General features: G+C 45.9%; 1 protein-coding gene across 1 annotated transcript in view; it reads right to left on the reverse strand.

The window, feature by feature from the left end:
- Positions 1-24539, reverse strand: part of LOC137363743 (rhotekin-like) — a 159010-nt gene that overhangs the window by 61022 nt on the left and 73449 nt on the right. Inside the window, exon 7 of the mRNA XM_068027344.1 lies at positions 8090-8184. Within this exon, the coding sequence (XP_067883445.1) occupies positions 8090-8184 (95 nt within the window). The remainder of the gene's footprint in view (positions 1-8089; positions 8185-24539) is intronic.

Genomic DNA, 24539 nt, shown 5'->3' on the forward strand with positions numbered 1-24539 from the left:
CATGATTTAGATGAAGGGAACTAAATGTAATTTCTACAAATTTGCAGATGACTCAAAACTGGGTGGGAGGGTGAGTTGTGAGGAGGATGCAGAGAGGCTTCAGGGTGATTTGGACAATTTGAGTGAGTGGGCTAATGCATGGCAGATGCAGTATAATGTGGATAAATGTGAGGTTATTCACTTTGGTAGCAAAAACAGAAAGGCAGATTATTATCTGAACGGCTATAAACTGAGAGGGGAATATGCTGCGAGACCTGGGTGTTCTCGTGCACAAGTCACTGAAGGTAAGCATGCAGGTGCAACAGGCGGTAAAAAAGGAAAATGGTATGTTGGCCTTCATAGTGAGAGGATTCGAGTACAGGAGCAGAGATGTCTTGCTGCAATTATACAGGGCCTTGGTGAGGCCACACCTGGAACAGTGTGTGCAGTTTTGGTCTCCTTATCTGAGGAAGGATGTTCTTGCTATTGAGGGAGTGCAGCGAAGGTTTACCAGACTGATTCCTGGGATGGCAGTCCAAGCACCTGCGTGCCATTCGGAAAAAGACCCATTTATCCCTACTCTTTGTTTCCTGTCTGCCAACCAATTTTCTATCCATCGCAATACTCTACCCCCAATCCCATGCGCCTTAATTTTACACACTAATCTCTTATGTGGGACTTTGTCAAAAGCCTTCTGAAAGTCCAAATAAACCACATCTACTCGCTCCCCTTCATCAACTCCACTAGTTACATACTCAAAGAATTCTAGTAGATTTGTCAAGCATGATTTCCCTTTCGTAAATCCATGCTGACTCTGCCCGATTCTACCACTGTTTTCCAAGTGCTCTGCTGTAAAATCTTTGATAACGAACTCTAGAATTTTCCCCACTACCGACGTCAGGCTGACTGGTCTATAATTCCCTGCTTTCTCTCTACCTCCCTTTTTAAATAGTGGGGTTACATTAGCTACCCTCCAATCTGTAGGAATTGTTCCAGTGTCTATAGAATCTTGGAAGATGACCACCAATGCATCCACTATTTCGAGGGCCACTTCCTTAAGTACTCTGGGATGTAGATTATAAGGCCCTGGGGAATTATCGGCCTTCAATCCCATCAATTTCTCCAACACTCTACTCATACTGATTTCCTTCAGTTCCTCTCTCTTGCTAAGCCCTGTGTTCCCCAACATTTCTGGTATGATATTTGTGTCTTCCTTTGTGAAGACAGAACCAAAGTATGCATTTAGTTGGTCAGCCATTTTTTTGTTCCCCGTAATAAATTCCCCTGTTCCTGACTGTAAGTGACCTACATTTGTCTTCACCAATCTTTTTCTCTTCACATATCTATGGAAGCTTTTACAGTCAGTTTTCATGTTCCCCGCAAGCTTACTCTCGTACTCTATTTTCCTCTTCTTAAACAATCCCTTGGTCCTCCTTTGCTGAATTCTAAAATGCACCCAATCCTCAAGTCTGTTGTTTTTTCTGGCAAATTTATCTGCCTCTTCCTTGGATCTAATGCTATCTCTAATTTCCCTTGTAAGCCATGGTTTGGCTACCTTTCCCGTTTTACTTTTGCGCCAGACAGGGATAAACAATCAAGCCAATCTCTCTTCGTACGTCAGTAATGCCATCCCAGGAATCAGTCTGGTAAACCTTCACTGCACTCCCTCTATAGCAAGAACATCCTTCCTCAGATAAGGAGACCAAAACTACACACAATAGTCCAGATGTGGCCTTGTATAATTGCAGCAAGACATCCCTGCTCCTGTGCTCGAATCCTCTTTCTGTGAAGGCCAACATACCATTTGCCTTCTTAACTGCCTCTTGCACCTGAATGCTTACTTTCAGCGACTGGTGCACAAGGAAACCCAGGTCTCGCTGCACCTCCCACTTTCCCAATCTATAGCCGTTCAGATAATAATCTGCCATCCTCTTTTTGCCACCAAAGTGGATAACCTCACATTTATCCACATTATACTGCATCTGCCATGTGTTTGCCCACTCACTCAACCTGTCCCAATCACACTGGAGCTTCTCTGCGTCCTCCTCACAGCTCACACTCCCACCCAGCTTTGTGTCATCTGCAAACTTGGATATATTACATTTAATTGCCTCATCTATATCATTAATATATATTGTGAATAGCTGGGGTCCTAGCACTGATCGCTGCGGTACCCCACTAGTCACTGCCTGCCACTCGGAAAAAGACCCGTTTATTCCTACTCTTTGTTTCCTGTCTGCCAACCAGTTCTCTATCCATGTCAGTACCTTACCCCCAATCCCATGTGCTTTAATTTTGCATGCTAATCACTTATGTGGGTCCTTATCAAAAGCCTTCTGAAAGTCCAAATACACCACATCCACTGTTTCTCCCTTATCTATTCTACTAGTTACATCCTCAAAAAAATTCCAGTAGATTAGTCAAGCATGATTTCCCTTTCATAAATCCATGTTGACTTTGTCCGATCCTGTCATTGTTTTCTAAGTGCTCTGCTATTATATCTTTTATAATGGACTCTCGCATTTTCCCCACTACTGATGTCAGGCAAACCGGTCTATAATTCCCTGTTTTCTCTCTACCTCCTCTTTTAAATAGTGGGGTTACATTAGCTATCCTCCAATCCGTTGGAACTGTTCCAGAGTCTATAGAATTTATTTCTAGGGCCACTTCCTTAAGTACTCTGGGATGTAGATTATCAGGCCCTGGGGATTTATTGGCCTTCAATCCCATCAATTTCCCCAACATCATTTCCTTATTAATACTGATTGCATACAGTTCCTCCTACTCACTGGACCCTATGTTCCCCAACATTTCTTGGAGGTTATTTGTGTCCTCCTTTGTGAAGACAGAACCAAAGTATGTATTTAATTTGTCTGACATTTCTTTGTTCCCCATTATAAATTCTCTCGTTTCTGACTGTAAGGGACCCACATTTATCTTCACTAATCTTTTTCTCTTCACATATCTATGGAAGCTTTTACAGTCAGTTTTTATGTTCTCTGCAAGCTTACTCTCATACTCTATTTTCCCCTCCTTAATCAATCCCTTTGTTCTCCTTTGCTGAATTCTGAACTGCTCCCAATCCTCAGTTTTGCTGCTTGTTCTGGTCATTTTATATTTCTTCTCTTTGGATCTAATACTATCCCTAATTTCTTTAGTAAGCCATGGTTGAGCCACCCTTCCTGTTGTATTTTTGCGCCAGACAGCAATGAACAATTACTCTTTGTTTCCTGCCACTGAGCCAATTTTGGTTCCACCTTGCTGCATTTCCCTGGATCCCATGGGATTTTATTTTTTTAACCAGTCTGCCATGTGGGACCTTGTCAAAAGCCTTGCTAAAATCCATGTAGACCACATCAACTGCACTACCCTCATCTATCTTCCTTGTTAACTTCTTCAAAAAATTCAATCAAGTTGGTCAAACAAGATCTTCCCTTAACAAATCCATGCTGACTATCCTTGATTAATCTGTGCCTTTCTAAGTGACAGTTTATCCTGTCTCTCAGAATAGAACATTAGAACATTACAGCGCAGTACAGGCCCTTCGGCCCTCGATGTTGCGCCGACCATCTGACCTACACTATTCCATTTTCATCCATATGTCTATCCAATGACCACTTAAATGCCCTTAAAGTTGGCGAGTCTACTACTGTTGCAGGCAGGGCGTTCCACACCCCTACTACTCTCTGCGTAAAGAAACTACCTCTGACATCTGTCCTATATATTTCACCCCTCAACTTAAAGCTATGTCCCCTCGTGTTTGCCATCATCATCCGAGGAAAAAGACTCTCACTATCCACCCTATCTAACCCTCTGATTATCTTGTTTGTCTCTATTAAGTCACCTCTCCTCCTCCTTCTCTCTAACGAAAACAACCCCAAGTCCCTCAGCCTTTCCTCGTAAGACCTTCCTTCCATACCAGGCAACATCCTAGTAAATCTCCTCTGCACCCTTTTCAAAGCTTCCACATCCTTCCTATAATGCGGTGAGCAGAACTGCACGCAATACTCAAGGTGCGGCCTCACCAGAGTTTTGTACAGCTGCATCATGACCTCGTGGCTCCGAAACTCGATCCCCCTACTAATAAAAGCTAACACACCATATGCCTTCTTAACAGCCCTATTAACCTGGGTAGCAACTTTCAGGGATTTATGTACCTGGACACCAAGATCTCTCTGCTCATCTACACTACCAAGAATCTTCCCATTAGCCCAGTACTCTGCATTGCTGTTACTCCTTCCAAAGTGAATCACCTCACACTTTTCCGCATTAAACTCCATTTGCCATCTCTCAGCCCAGCTCTGCAGCCTATCTATGTCCCTCTGTACCCTACAACACCCTTCGACACTATCCACAACTCCACCGACCTTCGTGTCATCCGCAAATTTACTAACCCACCCTTCTACACCCTCATCCAGGGCATTTATAAAAATGACAAACAGCAGTGGCCCCAAAACAGAACCTTGCGGTACACCACTAGTAACTAAACTCCAGGATGAACATTTGCCATCAACCACCACCCTCTGTCTTCTTTCAGCTAGCCAATTTCTGATCCAAAGCTCTGAATCACCTTCAACCCCATACTTTCGTATTTTCTGCAATAGCCTACTGTGGGGAACCTTATCAAACGCCTTACTGAAATCCATATACACCACATCCACGGCTTTACCCTCATCCACCTGTTTGGTCACCTTCTCGAAAAACTCAATAAGGTTTGTGAGGCACGACCTACCTTTCACAAAACCGTGCTGACTATCGCAAATGAACTTATTCTTTTCAAGATGATTATAAATCCTATCTCTTATAACCCTTTCCAACATTTTACCCACAACCGAAGTAAGGCTCACAGGTCTATAATTACCAGGGCTGTCTCTACTCCCCTTCTTGAACAAGGGGACAACATTTGCTATCCTCCAGTCCTCCGGCACTACTCCTGTCGACAATGACGACATAATGATCAACAACAACGGCTCTGCAATCTCCTCCCTGGCTTCCCAGAGAATCCTAGGATAAATCCCATCTGGCCCAGGGGACTTATCTATTTTCACTCTTTCCAAAATTGCTAACACCTCCTCCTTGTGAATCTAGTAGGCTGTATCTCAGTAATCTCCTCGGCAACATTTTCTTTCTCTACTGTAAATACTGACGAAAAATATTCATTTAACGCTTCCCCTATCTCCTCTGATTCCGCACACAACTTCCCACTACTATCCTTGATTGGCCCTGTTCTAACTCTTATCATTCTTTTATTCCTGATATACCTATAGAAAGCCTTAGGGTTTTCTTTGATCCTATCCGCCAATGACTTCTCGTGTCCTCTCCTTGCTCTTCTTAGCCCTCCCTTTAGATCCTTCCTGGCTAGCTTGTAACTCTCAAGCGCCCTAACTGAGCCTTCACGTCTCATCCTAACATAAGCCGCCCTCTTCCTCTTGACAAGCGCTTCAACTTCTTGAGTAAACCACGGCTCCCTCGCTCGACAACTTCCTCCCTGCCTGACAGGTACATACTTATCAAGGACACGCATTAGCTGCTCCTTGAATAAGCTCCACATTTCGATTGTTCCCATCCCCTGCAGTTTCCTTCCCCATCCTACACATCCTAAATCTTGCCTAATCGCATCATAATTTCCTTTCCCCCAGCTATAATTCTTGCCCTGCGGTATATACCTGTCCCTGCCCATCGCTAAGGTAAACCTAACCGAATTGTGATCACTATCGCCAAAGTGCTCACCTACATCTAAATCGAACACCTGGCCGGGTTCATTACCCAGTACCAAATCCAATGTAGCATCGCCCCTGGTTGGCCTGTCTACATACTGTGTTAGAAAACCCTCCTGCACACACTGGACAAAAACTGACCCATCTAAAGTACTCGAACTATAGTATTTCCAGTCGATATTTGGAAAGTTAAAGTCCCCCATAACAACTACCCTGTTACTCTCGCTCCTGTCGAGAATCATCTTCGCTATCCTTTCCTCTACATCTCTGGAACTATTCGGAGATCTATAGAAAACTCCCAACAGGGTGACCTCTCCTCTCCTGTTTCTAACCTCGGCCCATACTACCTCAGTAGACGAGTCCTCAAACGTCCTTTCTGCCGCTGTAATACTTTCCTTGATTAACAATGCCACCCCCCCCCCCTCTTTTACCCTCTTCTCTGTTCTTACTGAAACATCTAAATCCTGGAACCTGCAACATCCATTCCTGCCCCTGCTCTACCCATGTCTCTGAAATGGCCACAACATCAGGATCCCAGGTACCAACCCATGCTGCAAGCTCACCCACCTTATTCCGGATTCTCCTGGCGTTGAAGTAGACACACTTTAAACCAAGTTCTTGCTTGCCAGTGCCCTCTTGCGTCCCTGTAACCTTATCCCCTACCTCACTACTCTCAACAGCCTGTACACTGGAACTACAATTTAGGTTCCCATTCCCCTGCTGATTTAGTTTAAACCCCCCCCGAAGAGCACTAACAAATCTCCCCCCCAGGATATTGGTACCCCTCTGGTTCAGGTGAAGACCATCCTGTTTGCAGAAGTCCCACCTACCCCAGAAAGAGCCCCAATTATCCAGGAAACCAAAACCCTCCCTCCTACACCATCCCTGCAGCCGCGTGTTCAACTCCTCTCTCTCCCTATTCCTCTCTTCGCTAGCACGTGGCACGGGCAACAACCCAGAGATAACAACTCTGGTTGTTCTCGCTCTAAGCTTCCACCCTAGCTCCCTGAATTTCTGCCTTAAATCCCCATCTCTCTTCCTACCTATGTCGTTGGTGCCTATGTGGACCACGACTTGGGGCTGCTCCCCCTCCCCCTTAAGGATCCCAAAAACACGATCAGAGACATCACGTACCCTGGCACCTGGGAGGCAACACACCAACCGTGAGTCTCTCTCGTTCCCACAGAACCTCCTATCTGTTCCCCTAACTATGGAGTCCCCAATGACTAATGCTCTGCTCCTCTTCCCCTTTCCCTTCTGAGCAACAGGGACAGACTCTGTGCCAGAGACCTGCACCCCATTGCTTACCCCTGATTCCAATAGATTCCAATAATTTGCCCACTACTGAGGTTAGACTGTCTGGCCTGTAAATTATTCAGTCTATCCCTTGGTCCGCTTTTAAACAAGAGGTACAACATAAGCAGTTCTCCAAGCCTCCGGCACCACACCTGTATCCAGTGAGGACTGAGAAATGATGGTCAGAGACAGGGAGAATGAAGCAGATAGAGGGAGAGATTGAGAGAAATAAACATAGAGAAAATTAGAAATGAAGATGGTGAGACAGGCCTAGACAAGATACAAATAAAATATAGAATCATAGAATGGTTACAACACAGGAGGCCATTGGCCAGTCAAGTCTTTGCAAGAGCACTTCAGTTAGTCCCTCTCCCTGCCCCTTCCCTGTAACCTGCAATATTTTTCTCTTCAGACAATTATCCAATTCCCTTTTGAAAGCCACAATTGAATCTGCCTCCACCACAGTCTCAGGCAATGCATTCCAGATCCTAACCACTCACTGCATAAAAAAACCTTTTCCTCATGTCACCATTGGTTCTTTTGCCATTCACCTTGAATCTGCGCCCTCTGGTTCTTGACCCTTCCTCCAATGGGAACAGTATTTCTCTATCTTCTCTGTCCAGACCCTTCATGATTTTGAATATCTCTATCAAATCTCCTCTCAACCTTCTCTTCTCCAAGGAAAACAGCTCCAGCTTCTCCAATCTATGCACGTAACTGAAATCCCTCATCCCTGGAATCATCCTCGTAAATCTTTTCTGCACCCTCTCTAATGCCTTCACATCCTTCCTAAAGTGTGTTGCCTAGAATTGGACACAGTGCTCCAGTTAAGTTTGAACCAGTATTTTATAAAGATTTATCACAACCTTCTTGCTTTTATATTCTATACCTCTATTTAAAAAGCCCAGGATCTGGAATGCCTTTTTAACCATGTTCTCAACCTGCCCTGCCACCTTCAAAGATTTGTGATCATTAACCTCAGTCCCTCTGCTCCTGCACCCCCTTAAGAATTGTATCCGTTATTTTATATTGCCGCTCCCTGTTCTTCCAAACAAAATGAATCACTTCAGAGTTATCAAGATGAAGACTGCACATACCATTTCCAATGGTACTGAGGCTCTGTGTCCAGAAACTATGATGGATTGCTGCAAGAGAGAGGCTGGTATGAGCCAAGAGATGATATTTAGGACCCCTGGAATTGAACAGAAACAGTCAGAAACAAGGTGCAAGGAAACAAGACATTTAAATATAACCCACCACTGTTTCCCCTATACCACACACTTTGCACACACACACACACACAGTGCCTCAATACTAATACATATGGGCAACAAAGAACAGTAAACAGTACAGCACAGGAACAGGCCATTCGGCCCACCAAGCCTGCGCCGATCTTGATGCCTGCCTAAACTAAAACCTTCTGCACTTCCGGGGACCGTATCCCTCTATTCCCTTCCTATTCATGTATTTGTCAAGATGTCTCTTAAACGTCGCTATCGTACCTGCTTCCACCACCTCCCCCGGCAGCAAGTTCCAGGCACTCACCACCCTCTGTGCAAAGAACTTGCCTTGCACATCCCCTCTAAACTTTGCCCCTCGCACCTGAAACCCATGTCCCCTCGTAACTGACTCTTCCACCCTGGGAAAAAGCTTCTGACTATCCACTCTGTCCATGCCGCTCATAACTTTGTAAACCTCTATCATGTCGCCCCTCCACCTCCGTCGTTCCAGTGAAAACAATCCGAGTTGTTCCAACCTCTCCTCATAGCTAATGCCCTCCAGACCAGGCAACATCCTGGTAAACCTCCTCTGTACCCTCTCCAAAGCCTCCACGTCCTTCTGGTAGTGTGGCGACCAGAATTGCACGCAATATTCGAAGTGTGGCCTAACTAAAGTTCTGTACAGCTGCAGCATGACTTGCCAATTTTTATACTCTATGCCCCGACCGACGAAGGCAAGCATGCCGTATGCCTTCTTGACTACCTTATCCACCTGCGTTGCCACTTTCAGTGACCTGTGGATCTGTACGCCCAGATCTCTCTGCCTGTCAGTACTCCTAAGGGTTCTGCCATTTACTGTATACCTCCCACCTGCATTAGATCTTCCAAAATGCATTATCTCACATTTGTCCGGATTAAACTCCATCTGCCATTTCTCCGCCCAAGTCTCCAACCGATCTATATCCTGCTGTATCCTCTGACAATCCTCATCACTATCCGCAACTCCACCAACCTTTGTGTCGTCCGCAAACTTACTAATCAGACCAGCTGCATTTTCCTCCAAATCATTTATATGCACTACAAACAACAAAGGTCCCAGCACTGATCCCTGTGGAACACCACTAGTCACAGCCCTCCATTCAGAAAAGCACCCTTCCACTGCTACCCTCTGTCTTCTATGACCGAGCCAGTTCTGTATCCATCTTGCCAGCTCCCCTCTGATCCCGTGTGACTTCACCTTTTGTATCTGTCTGCCATGAGGGACCTTGTCAAAGGCTTTACTGAAGTCCATATAGACAACATCCACTGCCCTTCCTTCATCAATCATCTTTGTCACTTCCTCAAAAAACTCAATCAAGTTAGTAAGACACGACCACCCCTTCACAAAACCATGCTGCCTCTCGCTAATAAGTTCGTTTGTTTCCAAATGGGAGTAAATCCTGTCACGAAGAATCCTCTCTAATAATTTCCCTACCACTGACGTAACGCTCACCGGCCTATAATTTCCTGGATTATCCTTGCTACCCTTCTTAAACAAAGGAACAACATTGGCTATTCTCCAGTCCTCTGGGACCTCACCTGTAGCCAATGAGGAAACAAAGATTTCTGTCAAGGCCCCAGCAATTTCTTCCATTGCCTCCCTCAGTATTCTGGGGTAGATTCCATCAGGCCCTGGGGACTTATCTACCTTAATGCTTTGCAAGACACCCAACACCTCCTCCTTTTTGATAATGAGATGACTGAGACTATCTGCACTCCCTTCCCTAGATTCATCATCCACCAAGTCCTTCTCTTTGGTGAATACTGATGCAAAGTACTCATTTAGTACCTCGCCCATTTCCTCTGGCTCCACACATTGATTCCCTCCTCTGTCCTTGAGTGGGCCAACCCTTTCCCTGGTTACCTGGTTATAGGGCAGAGAAACATAGAAAATAGGGGCAGGAGTAGGCCATTTGGCCCGTTGAGCCTGCTCCACCATTAATTATGATCATGGCTGATCATCCAACTCAGTAACCTGTTCCCGCTTCCCCCCCCCCATATCCTTTGATCATTTTCACCCCAAGAGCTATATCTAACTCCTTCTTGAAAACATACAATGTTTTGGCTTCAACTGCTTTCTGTGGGAGCGAATTCCATAGGCTCACCAGTCTCTGGGTGAAGAAATTTCTCATCTCAATCCTGAAAGGTTTACCCCGTATCCTTAGAATATGACCCCTGGTTCTGGACTCCCCCACCATCGTGAACATCCTTTTTGCATCTACTCTGTCAAGTCCTGTTAGAATTTTATAGGTTTCTATGAGATCCCCCCTCACTCTTCTGAACTCCAGCGAATATAATCCTAAACGACTCAATCTCTCTTCATACGTCAGTCCTGCCATCCCAGGAATCAGTCTGGTAAACCTTCACTGCACTCCCTTGATAGCAAGAACATCCTTCCTCAGATAAGGTGTGGCCTCACCAAGGCCCTGTATAATTGCAGCAAGACATCCCTGCTCCTGTACTCGAATCCTCTCGCTATGAAGGCCAACATACCATTTGCCTTTTTTACCGCCTGTTGCACCTGCATGCTTACCTTCAGCAACTGGTGTACGAGAACACCCAGGTCTGCATATTCCCCTCTCTCAGTTTATAGCCAGATAATAATTTGCCTTCCTGTTTTTGCTACCAAAGTGGATAACCTCACATTTATCCACATTATACTGCATCTGCCATGCATTTGCCCACTCGCTCAACTTGTCCAAATCACCCTGAAGCCTCTCTGCATCCTCCTCACAATTCACCCTCCCACCCAGTTTTGTGTCATCTGCAAATTTGGAGATATTACATTTAGTTCCCTCATCTAAATCATTAATATATATTTTGAATAGCTGGGGTCCTAGCATTGATCCCTGCGGTATCCCACTGGTCACTGCCTGCCATTCGGAAAAAGACACATTTATTCCTTCTCTTGGTTTCCTGTCTGCCAACCAATTTTCTATCCATCACAATACACTACTCCAAATCCCACGCACTTTAATTTTACACATTAATCTCTTATGTGGGACTTTGTCGAAAGCCTTCTGAACGTCCAAATAAACCACATCTACTGGCTCTCCCTCATCAACTCGACTAGTTACATCCTCGAAGACTTCTAGTAGATTTGTCAAACATGATTTCCCTTTCTTACCTTCCGGGAGCGGAGCGGAGTGGACCTATGGGGAGAACGCCGGGAGGGGAGTCTACAAATCGACCCCGAGGATCGAGGCCCAGTCTCTTACCTTCCAGGAGCGGAGAGAAGCTCTTCCAGCGTGCCGGAGTTTTGGAAAAAAAGCCAATAGTGATGTCAGAGGGGAGCTGCAAGTTTATTGGTTGGGAGAAGACTCGGAGGGCAGAGTTCCGGAGCGGTGAGTAAAGAGTAAGTTACTTTGGGTGGAAAAAAACCTGAAAAAAATGACATCACGGGAAAGCTGTGACCTGATTGGCTAGTCGGGAATCTGCACTGAATTTGAAAATAAAACATTGATTAAATTTGATTAAAACCCGAATTAACTAATTAATTAATAAGTAGAGGAGTAACTAAACCGGAGGGAGGAGATTACTGTATTTAGCATTTAATATTTATAGTAGAAATCTAGCGCAAGGGACCATAGAGTTAATTGTAACTTAATTTAGCAAGGATTTCATAAGTATATATTATAAATTAATCTATCAATTAGTGCTAGAAATGTCAGTTCGAGGGGTAAAGTGCTTTACCTGTGAGATGTGGGAGGTGCGTGATGCTACGTCTGCAGGAAGTGTACCCAGTTGCAGCTCCTCACAGACCGCATGGATCGGTTGGAGCGGCAACTGGATGCACTTAGGAGCATGCAGGTGGCAGAAAGCGTCATAGACAGGAGTTTTAGAGAAGTGGTTACACCCAAGGTGCAGGCAGATAGATGGGTGACCGCTAGAAGGGGCAGGCAGTCAGTGCAGGAATCCCCTGTGGCTATCCCCCTCTCTAACAAGTATACCATTTTGGATACTGTTGGGGGCGATGGCCTATCAGGGGAAAACAGCAGCAGCCAGAGCAGTGGCACCACGGCTGGCACTGTTGTTCAGCAGGGAGGGACAAAGCGCAGAATAGTTATAGGGGACTCTATAGTCAGGGGCACAGATAGGCGCTTCTGTGGACTTGAAAGAGACTCCAGGATGGTATGTTGCCTCCCTGGTGCCAGGGTCAAGGATGTCTCTGAACGGACAGGGGGCATTCTGAAGGGGCAGGGTGAACAGCCAGAGGTCGTGGTACACATCGGTACCAATGACATAGGCAGGAAGTGAGATGAGGTCCTGCAGGGGGAGTTTAGGGAGTTAGGTCGAAAGTTAAAAGACAGGACCTCTAGGGTTGTAATCTCGGGATTACTCCCTGTACCACGTGCCAGTGAGGCTAGAAATAGGAAGATAGTGCAGCAAAACACGTCGCTGAACAGCTGGTGTAGAAAGGAGGGTTTCAGATATCTGGACCATTGGGCTCTCTTCAGGGACAGATGGGACCTGTACAAGAAGGACGGGCTGCATCTAAACTGGAGGGGCACAAGTATCCTGGCTGCGAGGTTTGCTGGCGTCACTCGGAAGGGTTTAAACTAGTGTGGCAGGGGGGTGGGAACCAGAGCAGTAGGACAGCAAGTGAAATAAATGAGGGGGAACTAGTAAATAAGGCCAGTAAGACTAAGAGGAAGAGCAGGCAGGGAGATGTTGCTGAGCAAAGCGGGACTGGTGGTACATTTGTTTCAATGCGAGAAGTATAACAGGTAAGGCAGATGATCTTAGAGCTTGGATTAGTACTTGGAAATATGATGTTGTTGCTATTACAGAGACTTGGTTGAGGGAAGGACAGGAGAGGCAGCGAAATGTTCCAGTATTTAGAAGCTTCAGGCGGGATAGAGGGGGATGTAAAAGGGGTGGGGGAGTTGCATTACTGGTTAAGGAGAATATCACAGCTGTACTGTGGGAGGACACCTCGGAGGGGTAATGCAGCGAGGCAATATGGGTAGAGCTCAGGAATAGGAAGGGTGCAGTCACGATGTTGGGGGTTTAGTATAGGCCTCCCAACAGCCAGCGGGAGGCAGAGGAGCAGATATGTAGACAGATTTTGGAAAGATGTAAAAGCAACAGGGTTGTAGTGGTGGGTGATTTTAACTTCCCCTATATTGGCTGGGACTCACTTAGTGCGAGGGGCTTGGATGGGGCAGAATTTGTAAGGAGCATCCAGGAGGGCTTCTTGAAACAATATGTAGATAGTCCAACTAGGGATGGGGCCGTACTGGACCTGGTATTGGGGAATGAGCCCGGCCAGGTGGTCGAAGTTTCAGTAGGGGAGCATTTCGGGAACAGTGACCATAATTCCATAAGTTTTAAGGTACTTGTGGATAAGGATAAGAATAGTCCTCGGGTGAAGGTGCAAAATTGGGGGAAGGTTAATTATAACAATATTAGGCAGGAACTGGAGAATTTAGATTGGGGACGGCTGTTTGAGGGTAAATCAACATCTGACATGTGGGGGTCTTTCAAACATCAGTTGATTAGAATCCAGGACGGGCATGTTCCTGTGAGGAAGAAGGATAAGTTTGGCAAGTTTCGGGAACCTTGGATAACGGGGGATATTGTGAGCCTAGTCAAAAAGAAAAAGGAAGCAATCGTAAGGGCTAGAAGGCTGGGAACAGACAAAGCCCTTGAAGAATATAAAGAAAGTAGGAAGGAACTTAAGCAAGGAGTCAGGAGGACTAAAAGGGGCCATGAAACACAGAATTACAGAATAATACAGTGCAGAAGAGGCCCTTTGGCCCATCGAGTCTGCACTGATGCATTAAAACACCTGACCTGTCCATCTAATCCCATTTGCCAGCACTTGGCCCATAGCCTTGAATGACGGCTCTGGAGCTGCGGGTGGACTCACTTTGGAGCATCCGCGATGCTGAGGAGGTCGTGGATAGCATGTTTAGTGAATTGGTCACACTGCAGATTAGGATTGCTGAGGGAGAAAGGGAATGGGTGACCAAAAGGCAGAGAAAGAGCAGGAAGGCAGTGCACGTGTCCCCTGCGGTCATCTCCCTCCAAAACAGGTATACCGTTTTGGATACTGCTGAGGGAGATGGCTCACCAGGGGAAGACAGCAGTAGCCAGGTTCATGGCACCGTGGCTGGCTCTACTGTTCGGAAGGATGGGAAAAAGAGTGGAAGGGCTATAGTTATCGGGGATTCGATTATAAGGGGAGTAGATAGGCGGTTCTGTGGTCGAAAACGAGACTCCCGAATGGTATGTTGCCTCCCAGGTGCATAGGTCAGGGATGTCTCAGATCGGCTGCAGAACATTCTGAAGGGGGAGGGTGAACAGCCAGTTGTCGTTGTGCACATAGGCACCAATGATATAGGTAAAAAACGGGATGAGGTCCTACAAGCAGAATTTAGGGAGTTAGGAGCCAAGTTAAAAAGTAGGACCTCAGAGGTAGTAATCTCAGGATTGCTACCAGTGCCACGTGATAGTCAGAGTAGAAATGAAAGAATAGTCAGGATGAATGCGTGGCTTGAGAGATGGTGCAGGAGGGAGGGGTTCAGATTTTTGGGACATTGGGACCGGTTCTGGGGGAGGTGGGACTATTACAAATTGGACGGTCTACACCTGGGCCGGACTGGAACCAATGTCCTTGGGGGTGCTTTTGCTAACGCTGTTGGGGAGGGTTTAAACTAATGTGGCAGGGGGATGGGAACCAATTGAGGTCAGTTGACAGTAAGGAGGTAGTAACAAAAGCCTGTAAGGAACTAGATAATGAAGTCAGCGTGACTAAGGGAAAGAGTAGGCAGGGAGCAGATGATGAACGTAAAGGGACCGGTGGTCTGAGGTGCATTTGTTTTAATGCAAGAAGTGTAGTAGGTAAGGCAGATGAACTTAGGGCTTGGATTAGTACCTGGGAGCATGATGTTATTGCTATTACTGAGACTTGGTTGAGGGAAGGGAATGATTGGCAACTAAATATCCCAGGATATCGATGCTTCAGGCGGGATAGAGAGGGAGGTAAAAGGGGTGGAGGAGTTGCATTACTGGTCAAAGAGGATATCACAGCTGTGCTGAAGGAAGGCACTATGGAGGACTCGAACAGTGAGGCAATATGGGCAGAACTCAGAAATAGGAAGGGTATGGTAACAATGTTGGGGCTGTACTACAGGCCTCCCAACAGCGAGCGTGAGATAGAGGTACAAATATGTAAACAGATTATGGAAAGATGTAGGAGCAACAGGGTGGTGGTGATAGGAGATTTTAATTTTCCCAACATTGACTGGGATTCACTTAGTGTTAGAGGTCTAGGTGGAGCAGAATTTGTAAGGAGCATCCAGGAGGGTTTTCTAGAGCAGTATGTAAATAGTCCAACTCGGGAAGGGGCCATACTGGACCTGATGTTGGGGAATGAGCCCGGCCAGGTGGTTGAAGTTTCAGTAGGAGACTACTTTGGGAATAGTGATCACAATTCCGTAAGTTTTAGAATACTCATGGACAAAGACGAGAGTGGTCCTAAAGGAAGAGTGCTAAATTGGGGTAAGGCCAACTCTATCAAAATTCGGCAGGAGCTGGGGAATGTAGATTGGGAGCAGCTGTTTGAAGGTAAATCCACATTTGATATGTGGGAGGCTTTTAAAGAGAGGTTGATTAGCGTGCAGGAAAGACATGTTCCTGTGAAAATGAGGGATAGAAATGGCAAGATTAGGGAACCATGGATGACAGGTGAAATTGTGAGACTAGCTAAGAGGAAAAAGGAAGCATACATAAGGTCTAGGTGGCTGAAGAAAGACGAAGCTTTGAAAGAATATCGGGAATGTAGGACCAATCTGAAACGAGGAATTAAGAGGGCTAAAAGGGGTCAGGAAATATCTTTAGCAAACAGGGTTAAGGAAAATCCCAAAGCCTTTTATTCATATATAAGGAGCAAGAGGGTAAGCAGAGAAGGGATTGGCCCACTCAAGGACAAAGGAGGAAAGTTATGCGTGGAGTCAGAGAAAATGGGTGAGATTCTAAACGACTACTTTGCATCGGTATTCACCGAGGAGAGGGACATGACAGATGTTGAGGTTAGGGACAGATGTTTGATTACTCTCGGTCAAGTCGGCATAAGGAGGGAGGAAGTGTTGGGTATTCTAAAAGGCATTAAGGTGGACAAGTCCCCAGGTCCGGATGGGATCTATCCCAGGTTTCTGAGGGAAGCGAGAGAGGAAATAGCTGGGGCCTTAACAGATATCTTTGCAGCATCCTTGAACACGGGTGAGGTCCCGGAGGACTGGAGAATTGCTAATGTTGTCCCCTTGTTTAAGAAGGGTAGCAGGGATAATCCAGTTAATTATAGACCGGTGAGCCTGACGTCAGTGGTAGGGAAGCTGCTGGAGAAGATACTGAGGGATAGGATCTATTCCCATTTGGAAGAAAATGGGCTTATCAGTGATAGGCAACATGGTTTTGTGCAGGGAAGGTCATGTCTTACCAACTTAATAGAATTCTTTGAGGAAGTGACAAAGTTGATTGATGAGGGAAGGGCTGTAGATGTCATATACATGGACTTCAGTAAGGCGTTTGATAAGGTTCCCCATGGTAGGCTGATGGAGAAAGTGAAGTCGCATGGGGTCCAGGGTGTACTAGCTAGATGGATAAAGAACTGGCTGGGCAACAGGAGACAGAGAGTAGCAGTGGAAGGGAGTTTCTCAAAATGGAGATGTGTGACCAGTGGTGTTCCACAGGGATCCGTGCTGGGACCACTGTTGTTTGTGATATACATTAATGATTTGGAGGAAAGTATAGGTGGTCTGATTAGCAAGTTTGCAGACGACACTAAGATTGGTGGAGTAGCAGATAGTGAAGGGGACTGTCAGAGAATACAGCAGAATATAGATCGACTGGAGAGTTGGGCAGAGAAATGGCAGATGGAGTTCAATCAGGGCAAATGCGAGGTGATGCATTTTGGTAGATCCAATTCAAGAGCGAACTATGCAGTAAATGGAAAAGTCCTGGGGAAAATTGATGTACAGAGAGATTTGGGTGTTCAGGTCCATTGTTCCCTGAAGGTGGCAACACAGATCAATAGAGTGGTCAAGAAGGCATACGGCATGCTTTCCTTCAACGGACGGGGTATTGAGTACAAGAGTTGGCAGGTCATGTTACAGTTGTATAAGACTTCGGTTCGGCCACATTTGGAATACTGCGTGCAGTTCTGGTCGCCACATTACCAAAAGGATGTAGATGCTTTGGAGAGGGTGCAGAGGAGGTTCACCAGGATGTTGCCTGGTATGGAGGGCGCTAGCTATGAAGAGAGGTTGAGTAGATTAGGATTATTTTCATTAGAAAGACGGAGGTTGAGGGGGGACCTGATTGAGGTGTACAAAATCATGAGAGGTATAGACAGGGTGGATAGCAAGAAGCTTTTTCCCAGAGTGGGGGATTCAATTACTAGGGGTCACGAGTTCAAAGTGAGGGGGGAAAAGTTTAGGGGGGATATGTGTGGAAGGTTCTTTACGCAGAGGGTGGTGGGTGCCTGGAACGCGTTGCCAGCGGAGGTGGTAGACGCGGGCACGATAGCATCTTTTAAGATGTATCTAGACAGATACATGAATGGGCAGGAAGCAAAGAGATACAAACCCTTAGAAAATAGGCGACATGTTTAGATAGAGGATCTGGATCGGCGCAGGCTTGGAGGGCCGAAGGGCCTGTTCCTGTGCTGTAATTTTCTTTGTTCTTTGTTATGACGTGCCAAGTGCTCATCCAGGTACTTTTTAAAGGATGTGAGGCAACCTGCCTCAACCACCCTCCCAGGCAGGGCATTCCAGACCGTCACCACCCTCTGGGTAAAAAAGTACTTCCTCAAATCCCCCTTAAACCTCCCGCCCCTCACCTTAAACTTGTGACCCCTCATAACTGACCCTTCAACTAAGGGGAACAGCTGCTCCCTATCCACCCTGTCCATGCCCCTCATAATCTTGTACACCTCGATCAGATCACCCCTCAGTCTTCTCTGCTCCAGCGAAAACAACCCAAGCCTTTCCAACCTATCTTTATCATTGGCAGACAGGATTAAGGAAAATCCCAAGGCTTTTTAGAGGTATATAAAGAGCAAGAGGGTAACCAGGGAAAGGGTTAGCCCACTCAAGGACAGAGGAAGGAATCTATGTGTGGAGCCAGAGGAAATGGGCGAGGTACCAAATGAGTACTTTGCATCAGTATTCACCCAAGAGAAGGAATTGGTGGATGATGAGTCGAGGGTAGGGAGTGTAAATAGTTTGGGTCATGTCGATATCAAAAAGGAGGAGGTGTTGGGTGTCTTGAAAAACATTAAGGTAGATAGGTCCCCAGGGCCTGATGGGATCTACCCCAGAATACTGAGGGGGGCAAGGGAGGAAAATGCTGGGGCCTTGACAGAAATCTTTGTATCCTCATTGGCTACAGGTGAGGTCCCAGAGGACTGGAGAATAGCCAATGTTGTTCCTTTGTTTAAGAAGGGTAGCAAGGATAATCCAGGAAATTATAGGCCGGTGAGCCTTACGTCAGTGGTAGGGAAACTATTAGAGAGGAATCTTCGGGACAGGATTTACTCCCATTTGGAAACAAACAAACTTATTAGCGAGAGGCAGCATGGTTTTGTGAAGCAGAGGTCGTGTCTCACTAACTTGATTGAGTTTTTTGAGGAAGTGACAAAGATGATTGATGAAGGAAGGGCAATGGATGTTGTCCATATGGACTTCAGTAAAGCCTTTGACAAGGTCCCTCATGGCAGACTGGTACAAAAGGTGAAGTCACACGGGATCAGAGGTGAGCTGGCAAGATGGATACAGAACTGGCTCAGTCATAGAAGACAGAGGGTAACAGTGGAAGGGTGTTTTTCTGAATGGAGGGCTGTGACTAGTGGTGTTCCACAGGGATCAGTGCTGGGACCTTTGTTGTTTGTAGTGCATATAAATGATTTGGAGGAAAATGCAGCTGGTCTGATTAGTAAGTTTGCGGACGACACAAAGGTTGGTGGAGTTGCGGATAGTGATGAGGATTGTCAGAGGATACAGCAGGATATAGATCGTTTGGAGACTTGGGCGGAGAAATGGCAGATGGAGTTTAATCCGGACAAATGTGAGGTAATGCATTTTGGAAGATCTAATGCAGGTGGGAAATATACAGTAAATGGCAGAACCCTTAGGAGTATTGACAAGCAGAGAGATCTGGGCGTACAGGTCCACAGGTCACTGAAAGTGGCAACGCAGGTGGATAAGGTAGTCAAGAAGGCATACGGCATGCTTGCCTTCATCGGTCAGGGCACAGAGCATAAAAATTGGCAAGTCATGCTGCAGCTGTACAGAACCTTAGTTAGGCTACACTTGGAATATTGCATACAGTTCTGGTCGCCACACTGCCAGAAGGATGTGGAGGCTTTGGAGAGGGTACAGAAGAGGTTTACCAGGATGTTGCCTGGTCTGGAGGGCATTAGCTATGAGGAGAGGTTGGATAAACTCGGATTGTTTTCACTGGAACGACGGAGGTGGAGGGACGACATGATAGAGATTTACAAAGTTATGAGCGGCATGGACAGAGTGGATAGTCAGAAGCTTTTTCCCAGGGTGGAAGAGTCAGTTACTAGGGGACATAGGTTTAAGGTGCGAGGGGAAAAGTTTAGAGGGGATGTGCGAGGCAAGTTCTTTACACAGAGGGTGATGAGTGCCTGGAACTTGCTGCCGGAGGAGGTGGTGGAAGCAGGTACGATAGTGACGTTTAAGAGGCATTTTGACAAATACATGAATAGGATGGGAATAGAGGGATACAGTCCCCAGAAGTGCAGAAGGTTTTAGTTTAGGCAGGCATCAAGATCGGCGCAGGCTTGGAGGGCCGAATGGCCTGTTCCTGTGCTGCACTGTTCTTTGTAATTTGTTCTTTGTTCGTAAATCCATTCTGACTCAGTCCGATTCTACCACTGTTCTCTAAGTGCTCTGCTATAAAATCTTTGATGATGGACTCTCGAACTTTCCCCACTACTGACGTCAGGCTGACTGGTCTATAATTCCCTGTTTTCTCTCTACCTCCCTTTTTAAATAGTGGGGTTACATTAGCTACCCTCCAATCTGTAGGAACTGTTCCAGTGTCTATAGAATCTTGGAAGATGACCACCAATGCATCCACTATTTCTAGGGTCACTTCCTTACGTACTCTGGGATGCAGACCATCAGGCCCTGGGCATTTATCGGCCTTCAATCCCATCAATTTCCCCAACACCATTTCTCGACTAATACTGATTTCCTTCAGTTCCTCTCTCTCACTAAGCCCTGTGTTCCCCAACATTTCTGGTATGATATTTGTGTCCTCCTATGTGAAGACAGAACCAAAGTATGCATTTAATTGGTTAGCCATTTCTTTATTCCCCATAATAAATTCCCGTGTTTCTGACTGTGAGGGACCTACATTTGTCTTCACCAATCTTTTTCTCTTCACATACCTATAGAAACATTTGCAGTCAGTTTTTACGTTCCCTGCAAGCTAACTCTCATACTCTATTTTCCCCTTCTTAATCAATCCCTGGAATTCTAAACTGCTCCCAATGCTCAGGTCTGTTGTTTTTTCTGGTGAATTTATATGCCTCTTCCTTGGATCTAATGCTATCTCTAATTTCCCTTGTCAACCATGGTTTGGCTTCCTTTCCAGTTTTACCTTTACACCTGACAGGGATAAACAATTGTTGCAGTTCATCCATGTGCTCTTTAAATGTTTGCTATTGCCTATCCACCATCATCCCTTGAAGTAACATTTCCCAATCCGTCATAGCCAACTCGCACCTCATACCTTCGTAGTTTCCTTTAATAAGATTCGGGACCCTCATCTCAGAATCAACTACATCACTCCCCACCTTGATGAAGAATTCTATCATATTATGGTCGCTCATCCCCAAGGTGTCTCACACAACTGAATTGTCAGTTATTCCTCTCTCATTACACAATACCCAGTCTAGGATGGCCTGTTCTCTAGTTGGTTCCTCAACGTATTGGTCCAGAAAACCATCCCGTATACACTCCATGAATTCCTCCTCGATGGTATTGTAACTAATTTGATTTGCCCAATCTATATGCAGATTAAAATCACCCATAATTACAGATGTTCCTTTACCGCATGCGTCTCTAATTTCCTGTTCAATGCCATTCCCAACAGCACCACTACAGTTTGGGGGTCTATATACAACCCCCACTAATGTTTTTTGCCCCTTCGTGTTTCTCAGCTCTACCCATATAGATTCCACATCGTCAGAGCTAATATCTTTCCTCACTATTGCATTAATTTCCTCTTTAACCAGCAATGCAACTCCACCGCCTTTTGCTTTTTGTCTGTCCTTCCTAAATATTGGATGTTCACTTCCTGGTCACCTTGCAGCCATGTCTCCGTAATCCTGACGATATCATACCCATTTACATCCATTTGCAAGATTAATTCATCCACGTTATTGTGAATGTTCCGCGCGTTAAGGCACAAAGCCTTAAGGCTTGTCTTTTTGACATTACTTGTCCCCTTCCCACTATTTTTCACTGTGGCCCTGTTTGATTCTGGCTCTTGATTTCTCTGCCTATCACTTTTCTTATTCCCCTTACTGTCTTTTGATCTCGTCTTTGATCCCCCCTCCTCTGACTCCTTGCAAAGGTTCCCATCCCCCTGCCATTTTAGTTTAAACCCTCCCCAACCACTCTAGCAAATACTCCCCCCAGGACATCAGTCCCAGTCCTGCCCAGGTGTAACCTGTCCAGTTTGAACCGGTCCCACCTCCCCCAGAACCGGTATAGTGTGGGAAAGTGGGAGATTGTCCACTTTGGCAGGAAGAATAAAAAAGCATATTATCTAAATGGTGAGAGATTGCAGAGCTCTGAGATGCAGAGGGATCTGGGTGTCCTAGTGCATGAATCAGAAAAGGTTAGTACGCAGGTACAGCACGTAATTAGGAAAGGTAATAGAATGTTATCGTTTATCGTGAGGGGAATTGAATACAAAAGTAGGGAGGTTATGCTTCAGCTATACAGGGTATTGGTGAGACCACATCTGGAGTTCTGTGTACAGTACTGGTCTCCTTATTTAAGGAAGGATGTAAATGCGTTCGAGGCAGTACAGAGGAGGTTTACTCGACTAATACCTGGAATGGGCGGGTTGTCTTACGAGGAAACATTGGACAGGCTAGGCTTGGATCTGCTGGAATTTAGAAGAGTAAGAGGCGACTTGATTGAAACATATAAGATCCTGAGGGGTCTTGACAGGGTGGATGTGGAAAGGATGTTTCCCCTTGTGGGAGAATCTCGAACTAGGGGTCATCGAAACAGGAAAACACAGAAAATAGGAGCAGGAGTAGGCTATTTGGCCCTTTGAGCCTGCCCCGCCATTCATTAAGATCATGGCTGATCATCCAACTCAGTAACCTGTTCCCGCTTTCCCCCCATATCCTTTGATCCCTTTAGACCCAAGAGCTATATCTAACTCCTTCTTGAAAACATACAATGTTTTGGCCTCAACTGCTTTCTGTGGTAGCGAATTCCACAGGCTCACCACTCTCTGGGTGAAGAAATTTCTCCTCATCTCAGTCCTGAAAGGTTTACCCCGTATCCTTAGACTACGACCCCTGGTTCAGGACTCCCCCACCATCGGGAACATCCTTCCTGCATCTACCCTGTCAAGTCCTGTTCGAATTTTAGAGGTTTCTATCAGATCCCCCTCACTCTTCTGAACTCCAGCGAATATAATCCTAACCGACTCAATCTCTCTTCATACGTCAGTCGTGCCATCCCAGGAATCAGTCTGGTAAACCTTCGCTGCACTCCCTCTATCGCAAGAACATCCTTCCACAAATAAGGAGACCAAAACTGCACACAATATTCCAGGTGTGGCCTCACCAAGACCCTGTATATTTGCAGCAAGACATCCCTGCTCCTGTACTCAAATCCTCTCGCTATGAAGGCCAACATACCATTTTCCTTTTTTACCACCTGTTGCACCTGCATGCTTACCTTCAGCGACTGGTGTACGAGAACACCCAGGTCTCACTGCATATTCCCCTCTCTCACTTTATAGTCATTCAGATAAAAATCTGCCTTCCTGTTTTTGCTACCAAAGTGTATAACCTCACATTTAACCACATTATACTGCATCTGCCATGCATTTGCCCACTCACTCAATAGAGTCATACAGCATAGAAACAGGCCCTTCGGCCCACCGCGTCCATGCCGACCATAATACCTGTCTATACTAATCCCACCTGCCTGCATTAATTCCATATCCCTCTGTGCCTTGCTTATTCAAGTACTGGTCCAGATGCCTCTTAAATGTCGCTACTGTTCCTGCCTCCACCACCTCCTCTGGCAGCTCATTCCAGATACCCACTATTCTTTGTGTGAAAAATTTACCCCTTTGATCCCCTTTAACCTCCTCCCTCTCACCTTAAATCTATGCCCTCTAGTTTTAGTCACCCCTACCATGGGAAACAGACTCTGGCTATCTACCCTATCTATGCCTCTCATCATTTTATATACCTCTATCATGTCCCCTCTCAGCCTCCTTCGCTCCAGGGAAAACAGACCCAGCCTATCCAATCTCTCTTTATAACTCAAGCCCTCCAAACCAGGCAACATCCTTGGGAATCCTTTCTGCACCCTCTCTAGCTTAATCACATCTTTCCTGTAGTGCGGCGACCAGAACTGCACACACTACTCCAAGTGCAGCCTAACCAACGTTATGTACAACTGTAACATGACGTCCCAACTCTTGTACTCAATGCCTCGGCCGATGAAGGCAAGCATGCCATACGCCTTCTTCACCACCCTGTCTTTCTGTGTTGCCACTTTCAAGGAACTATGTACTTGCACCCCAAGGTCTCTCTGCTCAACAACACTCCCCAACTTTTCCAAATCACCCTGAAGCCTCTCTGCATCCTCCTCACAACTCACCCTCCCACCCAGTTTTGTGTCATCTGCAAATTTGGAGATATTACATTTGGTTCCCTCATCTAAATCATTAATGTATATTGTGACTATCTGGGCTCCTAGCACCGATCCCTGCGGTATCCCACTAGTCACTGCCTGCCATTTGGAAAAAGACCCATTTATCCCTACTCTTTGTTTCCTGTCTGCCAACCAATTTTCTATCCATCGCAATACACTACCCCCAATCCCATGTGTTTACTTTTACATGCTAATCTATGTGGGAGTTTGTCGAAAGCCTTCTGAAAGTCCAAATAAACCACATCCACTGGCTCAAAGAATTCTGGTAGATTTGTCAAGCATGATTTCCCTTTCGTAAATCCATGCTGACTCTGCCCAATTCTACCACTGTTTTC

This window comes from Heterodontus francisci, chromosome 1 (assembly GCF_036365525.1).
Source record: "Heterodontus francisci isolate sHetFra1 chromosome 1, sHetFra1.hap1, whole genome shotgun sequence".
Lineage (NCBI taxonomy): Eukaryota > Metazoa > Chordata > Chondrichthyes > Heterodontiformes > Heterodontidae > Heterodontus > Heterodontus francisci.